The 11,664-nt window shown below is 31.7% G+C and overlaps 1 protein-coding gene across 1 annotated transcript; it reads right to left on the bottom strand.

The window, feature by feature from the left end:
• Nucleotides 1–1,635: 1,635 nt before the first annotated feature.
• LOC143613225 (uncharacterized) lies at nt 1,636–2,076 on the bottom strand. The gene has a single exon (XM_077086993.1). The coding sequence runs from the start codon at nt 2,074–2,076 to the stop codon at nt 1,636–1,638; it is 441 nt and encodes a 146-aa protein (XP_076943108.1).
• Nucleotides 2,077–11,664: the final 9,588 nt, after the last annotated feature.

Below are 11,664 nucleotides of genomic sequence, written 5' to 3' on the forward strand. Positions count from 1 at the left end.
TGGTGTTCTAGAATCTAGACTAGTGACTTAAAGGCCATTCCACACGTAGGTAGTGGCCCAAACTTGTAAGCATAAGTTTTTTAAAATTTGTTCGGAAACAAAGATAATACTCAAGTCTTGCGAAGTAAGTCGTTCCACCCAAAGATAGTGACCTAGCTTTGTAACCAAAGTATTTTAATGCTTGTCCAAAGACAGGTTGCCGTGCCTTGTGACACGGAGAACTCCACTCGGAGGTAGTGTGACTTAGACTTGTGCCCAAAGTTTTTAATGCATATACGGAAATAGCTAACCAAGCTTTGTGCCTAATTTGGTTTTTCCACCCCCATACATGAATCATGTACCTATTGAATTACTCATTTGGAGACTGAGTAATCAATCATATTACATAAGATCCAATGTTAGAAGAGTTTATCTTGTCTTTTTAAAAGGGTTATTACATGAATCATGTTCTATATAGACATAATTCTCATAGTTGGGCTTCGTTCCATACTGACATTTAGGTATGCTAGTTTGGAGCCTTTTTGTCCCATGTTTGGAGTGTCTTCTAGTTGGGGTTTAATTTTCTTGGACCTTTAGCTTGACTTGTCTCGTTGCTCTAGTGTGTACATAATCGCTAGGGGCAAAGATACATGAGAGGACCTTTGCACATTTACATCTCTCCTCCAACGGCGTCTATGGTTAAAACAAAAGTCCTCGATAAATCAGGACTTTATAGTTAAAGTCATATATATAAAAATTAGTTATAAATCACCCATGTGTATATATAGTTTTATGTATGCTAAGCATGAAAAAAAAACCCGCATGAAATAATAATATTACCATCCAGTTATACTATAGAATTCAAATTGAAACCTCTATATCTATACTTTCTATATAATATAGAGGTAAAAATAAAAAAAATAATTAAAACATCACTACATTGAATTCTCTATAATATAGAACAATTTATTGAAACTTATAGTGTTTGTTATTAAGATAAATACTGAGATAGAGAATTGAATGTAGAAGATATTTGAAAATTAATCATTGTGTTTTAATTAAACTATAGAGATAACTATGAAAGCTCAAAAAAGACTAGAACTTCAATTTATATGAAAATTATTTTGTGTTTTCAAATTTTTTATAAGAACATTTGACTTTGTTCCGTTTTTTTACCTAAATAAAAAAAATTCGTTATTGGATGATCTATAATATAATTACATGTGACATCAATATTTAATTATGTTTATGATGCCAAAGACTGTAAAGAGATAAGACCAAGTCCATTATCATTAACATTTCAATTATAAAATTATAAACATATCCATCAAACGTATTATAAATTAATCAACTACAGACAAAGAAGGTATGAATTATAAGCACTTAACAAACGTATGACTATGAATCATTCAACTATAAATTATAAAATGATAATATAGACAAAAAGGTGGTTGTTAATCGTTCTTAATGTAACCAATTATCAAGTTTGAAAAACACATTTCAACAGCACATAATCGCCGGTCTACATAGAAAAGACCGGTTTTTTGTATGCCAATGATGAATAGTTCTTAATGTACAAAATGAAATTAAAAACACAAGAAGGATTCTTAACATTCAGATTAATAAAAGTACCAAACAAACAAAGATCGAGAAAACCTATGATTCTAATGCAGATACTCTTGAAACAACTGCATGACTTCTACTCCTCGGAAACTTCTCCGAAGTATCCACTCTGAAATCATCATTGAAATGAAAACTCCCCTCTTCATCGATTCTACCAATCGCCGCGCTTTGACTACGTGGCACCACCGGGCTCTTTTGCCTGCCAAGAGAGTCTGGGTGGTCCAACCGGCCACCCGCACTTCTGGTTGAAGCAATTCGCATCAGCTCGGCATAATCATCATTCGTTCTTGAAGATGCCGAGCTGTAGCTCTTGGGCAGACTAGACGTGTAAGGACCGGTTGGACCACGTCCCACGCCCGAGGCACATGAATACATGCTGGAGATGTACAATTCACGGATCTTGAATACGACTTTTACTGGTGCCTTTAGAACCTTGGATGCAAAAGAGGATTTTTGGGATTTTTTGGTATCCATTTCTTGAAGAAGATGAGTTGTTGAATAATGATTATTGGGTTATGAAACTGTTTGGTTAAAGATCGCTTTTTTATAGGTGGGATTTATTGAATTTGAAAGTCTAACGTATTAAAATATTGGAAATTATTAATTGCCGTGATGAGAGGGTATATATAGAAATGGTCAAACCGATGAATTATTGATGCAGAACTCATATAATCACATGTCTTAATTTTTTAAGTTCCGTATAAAAAAAATAAGCTCTAACTTTTTTAAAATATTATCTAATAAACATTATGTTAAGTCAAAACAATTTTAATAGGAAAGCTGTAGGAAGTTTACAACTACATGTTTTTGTAGCAATTCTGTAAGAAAATTTATTGAAAAACGGATGAAAATGATTTTCAAGCATGTGTTTTTCCAACGTAAGTTTTTATTAGAAAACTGTTAGAAACTGAATTTTTCACCTACGAGTTTAGTTGTAGAAAAATCTCTTTTTCTAGTAATGAAAGATGCTTCCACGTTATGTGATAAGCATATGTACTTAAACGACATTGTATCTTTAAGACAGGCAAGCTCACTCGTCTAACATACCCTTAAATCGATATATAATCAATTGAAGAGGATCATATTTTCGCACACCTTAATACCTTGTTGCAAAAAAAAAAAAAAAAAACCCTCTGATCGTAGCCTTTAAATGGTTCTTTAATAAAATAGATGTCGGTCTATCTTTTTGCATTTTTCTCTTTCATTCTATATAGAAGCCATGGTTTTCATCCCACATTTGAAGTATCATATGATTCTCCTGTCTTTCCGGCTGCCCATATGTCAAATTAAAGCATAATAAACCAGATCATTGTAAGGTTAGCTTATAATATGATTTGGAGTTATTCGTTAGCAACTAGTGGTATTAATTTTAAGTATATATATCGATGTAGTTAATATTTTATTCATGTGATGATGGTTTGTTTGTTTTTGTGGAGAGGTTATATAATTGATAATTGGAAGTCCATTTCTAGAAATGAACATCATGTATATGTTGTTTTGCCGGTGTTAATTACGTATCCATGCATAAATAGATTGTGTCTAAATAGTTTCTTTAAGCCATATCCCTTCGAGTTTTTTATATAACAAGTTAGAAAACTTGCGTGTTGCGGTGGTTAGAACTTGGTTCGCGAGTGAGCCTTAAAACCTATACCGGTTACCAGTGATGGCCCAACCATTTAGGTGGCCTAAAGCGAAGTGAAAATCAGAGGCCATTTGTATTGTCTTTGTTTGATTAGTAGCTTTAAAATTATTCAGATCCATTAACAATATTTGATCCTTAGCTATACAACACAATCTAAATTTTATTTTTTCAGGCCAAACTACAAAATATAAGTAATTTGTTGGTAAAAGTTCTAGCATGTTTTGTTCCGTAACTTTGATATAACAATATCTTAATTAATACACAATAATGTTAGTAACAAAAAAAAATATCCCATTACAATGTAAATGTTAGAAAGAAAATTACACATAACACAAACAACAAAAGTAAAAAAAATGCATGACATGGGAAAAAAATAAAAGATAATGACCACAAGAAACAAAATAATTAATCTCCTAAAAATTGAAAAGTAATTAAATTAGATATTTCTTGAGTTTAAAGGAGCCTTTACACTGCCAAGTAAATGCAAAAAAGGAAAAAAAAATGAGATACTCCTAGGTTTCGAACTTGGGCATTCACAATCACAACTGACCACTCTTACCACTACACAACAGCAAGGAGATATGTTAAATGAATTAAACTTCAAATAATATAATTTATCTATACAATTTTGTTTTTTTTAAACGAGGCCGCAACGATTTAGGAGCCTAAAGCACTAGCTGTACTCGATTACACTATAGGGCCGGCCCTGCCGGTTACCTAGCCAGAAAACTCGAAAAAATCCAAACACTCTCTCTATAACTGCTTTGGTCTGGCACAATGCAGCGGGGACACGACGATAACTCAATCGCTGAAAACCTGAAAGAATTGAAACCCTCTCTCTATAGATGCTTTAAACTTGCGTGTTGCGGAAGGGACGAAACAATAAATCAATTGGTATCGACCCCGGCGTCTTACGTTTTATGCAAAAAAAAAAAAAAGATTTATGACCAAATTTGAAATGCTAAAAGTCTCGTGTAAAAAGGTGTAGAAGCTTAAAACTTTGATGGCTATAATTTAGAAAACAAATAACTTACATGGCCAAAATTAGAAGTTTAAAACTACTTAATTTGACTTTTGAATTTGCGGTCAAAGTAGAAAGTTTTAATATATATATATATATTGGATCATTTCAAAAGTTTTTTTACAGCGAGAAGTGCGAGAAGTGAATGTGTAACTCCATTAATCCCTAATTTCACTCCATTTCTTATGTGTAGGTGCGTTGTGTAGGTGCATATGTATGTGTGTAGGTACGTATGTTTGTATATGTGTATGTATGTTTGTATGTGTGTAGGGATAGGTTTGAATGTGTAATTAAGACATAAATACAACCAACCTACATATATGTATGTAACTTCATAAGAAAGGGAGTGAAATTAGGAATTAATGAGTTATACATTCACTTCTCGCTGTAAAATCACTTCTCGCAAGAGCCATCCCCTATATAATGAATGGTTTATATGAGAAGTGATATTATAGTGAGAAGTGGGAGAAATCGATCTCAACTATTGATGTTGTTAATCAATGATTATTAACCAACATGACATTTTTGCAATTAATAAGACTTTATCATAAAGACTCTTTTAACTAAAAAGGATATAGTGGTAACTTGTGTCTAGCAAGTATAATAAATGGAGTATATGATTAGATTAATTTCAAAAGTGTTTTTAGTTTGAGAAATTATTAAAACTAATCATGAATTTTTTTTTTATTTTCGTTTTATATGTGTAATGGTATATCGGTAACCTATCTTAATCTTATATTCTGGTAACTATTAATTGTAGGAGGTTTCAAATACTTATTAAATTTTTATTCTTTATTAATTTATATATGTGTTAATTAAAATTAAAAACATTTTGATTATGTTATTAATTCGTAAATACTCAGATCACTTTTTATTCTCACACAACAGTTTATGGATCCTACACAAACTGTTATATCACAACAACGTAGATGTATGTATCCAACACAAACTCTATGTATCACAAACAACATAGTGTACAAATTGTTATATCACAAACAACGTACATATATGTATCTTACACAAGCTATATATTTCACAAACAAAATAGTGTCTTTCATTATTACACATCAGTTACTGTATGCTACACAAAGGAAAATTCTATGTCATTCCTAAACAAAAAATTATGAATCCTACACAAATTATTATATCATAAACAACGTGGATGTATGTATCCTACACAAACTCTATGTATCACAAATAAAGTATTGTCTTACAATATTACTACACACCAATTAAATATACTACACAAACAAACAATCAAGTATATATCCTACACAAACAAACAACAATTATGTATCCTACACAAATTGTTATACCCATCACAAATGATTGAATTGTAACAATAAGATTAATATTTTGAAAATTGTAACCTATAAAAATTAAAAAAAAAAGTCATCATCAACAAAGTTGTAAAAGGAGTCATAAATATACAAACTAGTATGAAAATTACATATAAAAAAGAACCAAGGAAATAGACTGTCATATCATTTCTCGGTTGGCATATAAACCAACAAATATATAGAAATTAAAGGAAATCAATTTGATGGCAAAAATGATTACCATTTGTTTAAAACTTTAGATTAAAAGTGAAATAGAGAACAGGAGTTATAACCCCCCATTTATTACACTTGCCTAACAAATTACCGCTATATCATTTTTAGTTAAAAAGAGTCGTTATGATAAATTCTTATTTAATTGCAAAGATGTCATGTTGGTTAATAATAATTGATTAACAACATCAATGGTTGAGATCGACTTCTCGTACTTCTCACTATAATATCATTTCTCGCATAAAACATTAATATATATATACTAGTTTTTATCCCCCGAATTACGGGGGTTGTTTTATAATGTTTGTTCTAATATTTATTTATTTTTTGAATTTATATTTTTTTTGTATGAAAGTTAATAATATACTTATGGTTTGGTGATAAATTGTTTCACAAATAAATGAGATGTGATAACCCGGTTTAAAAGCTATATGGTTTTGATGAGACCCAAGACTCGTTTATTTTTATTTACTATAAAATTGTTTTTTTAATTATAAATAATATTTATGAAAGTTAATAATATACTTATGGTTTGATGAGACCCAAGACCCGTATATTTTTTTTACCATCAAATTGGTTTTTTAATTTAAATAATATATATATCTTTTTAAAATAAATAAGATATTAAATTTTATTATATCTTATTTTATAGGATTTTTACATCAATAATTTGGTGAGAATAATTTTTAATTTCATTAGATTTTATAACTCGTTTAAGAAATATATGAGTTTGGTAAGACTCATACCCATGAATTCGGGTCAAATGCATGAGAAGCCTCCATTTTAAAATCAAGCAAATCTGGTGACTCCAAAAAAAGGGGGAGCGACTACATCACGACACTTAGGATTTTTATATCTTCGTTTATATATATTATAGATATATAAATATATATGGTGAGATTAAAATAAGAAATGAAGTGTGTGTAAGAAGTGTAAGAAGTAATCCGATGCGTTAGATATGTTGATCAGACGGTGGATATGGAATGTGTGTTTATTGTGCAGTGCGCTTTATTTTAGTTGTGGTGTGTTTATTGTGCAGTGTGTTTTATTAGATCTAACGGTGAAAACACACTTTCTACACTTTTTAGGAAAAATCTATTTCTTATAATAACCTTGCTCTCTCTCTCTCTCTCTCTATATATATATATATATATATATACTAGTTTTAGAGTCTGTGTGACATACGTGACGCTTAAAAGAAATACTATTAAGCTATAAAATTAAATGATTAAATTTAAACTAATAAAACTATATTTTATCAAGTAAATGGTTTTATAAGTACAAATTTATATTTTCTAATTGAATATTCATATAAATACGTGGTGGACTTTTACACAGTTCATTCGTAATCACAACAAATACGCACATAGTGATTTTATAAGTTGTAATTATATTTTTTTAATGAAATAACAAATTCTAACAAAAGATGATAAAATGTTTCATTAATAATGACATAAAAAAACATCATATATAAAATTAGAATGAATAAAACACGCTTGTACTATAGTTTCGAAATAGATAGATGAAAATTCCATGGATCCATGGAGGTTGAAATAGAGTTGTCACTTTTACTTGAAACCCGACCCGATAAAACCCGAGCCCGAACCAAAACTAACCTGACTCGAAAAACTCGAACCCGAGAAAAAGCCAACCAAACCGGAACCTAAGTAATCCGGGTTGGTTCTTGGGTTTGATGTCTAGGTTTTGGGTCAACCTAAAAACCCGAATAAACCATTTGTTTAAAAACATAATATTAGTATTAGGTATCTACAGGTATATGGAACACTCTACACATTTCACTTGTTCTTATTCCATCTATTATGGTTGGTCGACTACTTATTGTTCAAAAACATAATGTTTATTTTACCCGGTTATGTTTATTTATTATTTGGTTATTTACATAAGAATAAAAAAAGTGTATGCTGCTTTAGTTTTCACGTTGTAGCTTTTATTTACTTTTTTTACATTTTGTTTTGTTAGACACTCGAAACTCAAGTAACCCAACTTGAAAAACACAAACTCAAACAACCTGAACCCGAAAAACTGTGACATATTTGGGTTGGGTTTCGGTTCTAAATTATAACTTTGAAAGTCGAAGAACCCGACCCGAGAAACCATAAACCCAAAAGGCAAACTCGAAGCACCCCTAGGTTGAATAAATATGTGAGAATAAAACTTTTATTCATTTAAAATGTATTTCCTATCATTTTAGACCCATATTTGATTTCATTAAAGAGATAAATAATTTAATTATATTTACATAAATACCTGCATATTTATAATTTCTATAATTTAGGTAATTAGTTATTTAATTAAAAGATGAACTGATATGTTTTAATTACACTGACATAAATATGATTTTATTAAAATTAGAAATTAACTTGAGCGAGAAATTGAGGCTAGGAATAAATCTCTAAGTGACATGTGTCTCATTTATTTTACTTTATTATAATATATATATATATATATATATATATATATATATATATATATATATTGTGATTCCTATTAAAACAAAGTGATGGGAAATTTGAATATTGATATTGTTAGGAACAAAGCAGTACACAATGGAAACACCACACATGCCCAAACGATTATACACGCAGAAAAATAAAAAACGTAAATGACACAAGATATTTAACGGGGTATGGTCCTAGTGGGGGACCTACATCCATATGCTGCAACTAGGTTATTTCATTGATAAAATACTACAAATAATACGATTACATAGCAATAACATAAATGGAGATGGACTAAGGTTAATAACTTAGTCAACAAAAACAATAAATGAGCCTTTAATAAAATAGTTAAACCTGGCCCAATGCTCCATCTTGTCGACCCAAATCGAAAGCCCAAAAGTCTTCACAAATCTTAATTAATACGGTTCGAAAACTCATACCCGTTCGTCCCCCAAACTGATAACCAAGTATATAGGAAAGTGTTAAAGCTAGGTGTTAGGGAGACTCCAGATCAACTTGGAAGGACGTCGAGCGATGAGAGAGTTTCTAAACTTGGAACTGCTAAGATGAACGTCTTTCTAAACTTAGTTGGGGCCAGGTCCACCCTGCCCTTCTACGTTTTTTATCAGTAGTGTAAATTTATATTTGTCGGTCGAAAATTTTATACATAGCGTAATTTTACCCCTTTTTAGCTAACATTTTGAGACCAGACTCCTCTAATTTATGAAATTTTTATAAATAATGAGTTTGGCCCCTCGACGTATATGTCTAAGCTTCGCCACTAATCATGTGACCACCATCGGGCGTGAGAATAAATATAGTGCATGTTAAAAATAATAAATGAAGAGTGAATGAATGCTAATCTGGTTGAAGTGTATTTATAGTTATGATTTGGTTCGTATTTAACCATCACCTGCGCTAGGGATTAGCAAAATGGGTACCGGTACCGATACCAAAATCGGAACCGATTTGGTACCGTCAGTACCGAATCGGTACCAAAGTTTTAAGTTTCGGGATCGGTACGGTACCATTACTGGTACGGTACCGGTATTTCCTGATATTTTACCCTCTGTACCGGTATTATCCCGGTACCGAACCGAATATTTCGGTACCGGTTTCAAGAATTTCCGAATTTCGAGATCGGTATTTTCGATACCGGTACCGATATGGTACTGTGCTCATCCCTAACCCGCTGAACATGCTAAAGCATCCAATTAGCTTTTACATCATATGCTCATAAATGCTTAAAAACACTATTTTTTCTTACCCTACAAACATTTTAAAATTGCTTACATTTCACATATCACCGTTTTTTCATTTATTTTTAGTAGTCACATTCTTTATAATTAAGGCCATTCATTTGTTTCCATTATTTTTAAAAATAAGAAACTACATTTAAATATAATCAAGATACTCAAATAAATTTGTACACATTAAAAAATTAAAATGTAAAATCCCGAAGTTTTATAGAGTTCATAATAAATAAAGGTATTTATTTTTACGAAATGTTTGTAATAAAAATGCATGTATGAACGTTTGAGTGGTCAATGGACAAACACCCTAAAAGCTTAATGAGGAAACACTACTAAAGACTATTGATACTAGACGAGCACAAATCAGGTATTACTGAAACCCAGAACCAAATAGAAACCGGTTTTTTTTAAGATCGGGTACAACATGGCACCAGTTCCAGTCAAGAACCAGGTAAAACCTGGACCTGACTCGGTAAATTTGGGAACCATGGAACCGAATATGGTAGGAACCGGATCCGATTTATACCCAAAAACTGGGTACACCGGGTATTTAAGTTTTTAAAAGAATATAGCCGTTGGAACCTGTTTTTAAGTATATAACAACTACACACATACTATAAATAGCTAGGTTGGGTGTAAAACTTGATAAACCACTTTTACAACTCTAAAACACACTTTAAATCTTAATTACGCTTAAATTGGCAATCAATGGCAACTAACGAGAATGTTGTTATGGTCATCAACACACCACGATGCCCCGAGGTTTGGGTTTGTTATGATCTGCGTGTTATGACCGACTCACAGGAGCTGGCGCGGTGCAAGTATTGTGCCAAGTTTCTGAAAGCGGGGTAAAACTCAACGCTCCGAAAACATACAATTTGGTATTTTCGCGAAAAAAAAGTTTGGATGCCAAGAAAGCGGAAGCCGAAGAGTCGTCCGGCTCTGCAACTCAAGCACCTACGCTGCTGGCAACAACGCTTAATCGTTGTAGAGCGCGAGATTAAAACAACGAACCTTGTTTGTTATTTTAAGTTGTTATGTTTAATATTGTTTGTAATAGTTTTAATAATGTTTGTAATATGTTGTGTTTTTTATAATAAAATGTTTGTCGTTAATGCAATCAAGTAAAAGAGTAATAAAAAATAAAGCATAATTAATAAGAAATAAAACATGACTAATAATAAATTCATTATAATACATATAGACAACCTTTCACCTCCCATTTTCTCTCTCATGAGACGCGTGTATATTTAATGTTGGACTGAATGCTACCTTTAATTCCATTCATTGCTTTGTCATTATCACATTCGTTGCTTGAGTCATGAATACTTTACCCTTTTCATCTACCCGCTATTGAATCCCAGATCCGTTTCAATTGAAGCCTACTTTAAGACCTCATCTTCAATTCCCAAATCACATCTACGGATTCTAGGGTTTGCCTCCATTAGTTCAGTTTCTTATATAAAATGTTTTCTTTGATGTATAAACGCATCGACCGAATTTCTGTTGTATCCCATCGCAATGCGCGGGCTCTCCCACTAGTAATAAATAATGCAAGAATAATAAAACTAAAAATTACTTGAAAGTTGATCGATTGGTTCGTGCTACATATTAAATTACTAAGAAAAATAAAAATTACAAGTCTTCTAACTCTTCTTCTTAGTCTTCGTCTTCTTCACCACCCTACAGCCCGGAAGAAATCCCTTCTTCCACCTTCTCATCATGAATTGGACGCTCTAGTGGTATTTCGTCTTCAAAGTTTGTCTTGTGTTGTATACGATCCACCGTATCCAAATGATTCTTTAGGCAAATGCACACCTATAGAAACTCCAGAGTTAGTTTTCTTCTTCGCATCGATAATATCCTGCCACTAAGAGAAAAAACCGATTCCGAAGCTACCATTGAAGCTTGGATGCTAAGCAAGTCACGAGCCATGGCGGATAGAATAGGAAATTTGTTTTGCTTTCCTTTTCACCAAGCCAAATATCAATGTTGGGTATTTCGTCGACCGTTGCACCCTCAACATAGTTTGCTTCATATATTTGTATATATATGTAAGTATATTAAGTAAATCATAATAATAATGAACTTTATTTTATTAAAACCCGACATCATTATTGGTATTTTCTTGTCGATG

Source organism: Bidens hawaiensis, unplaced genomic scaffold (genome assembly GCF_021521415.1).
Source record: "Bidens hawaiensis isolate Kalapana, Puna unplaced genomic scaffold, B.hawaiensis_p1.1 tig00036831_1, whole genome shotgun sequence".
Classification (NCBI taxonomy): domain Eukaryota; kingdom Viridiplantae; phylum Streptophyta; class Magnoliopsida; order Asterales; family Asteraceae; genus Bidens; species Bidens hawaiensis.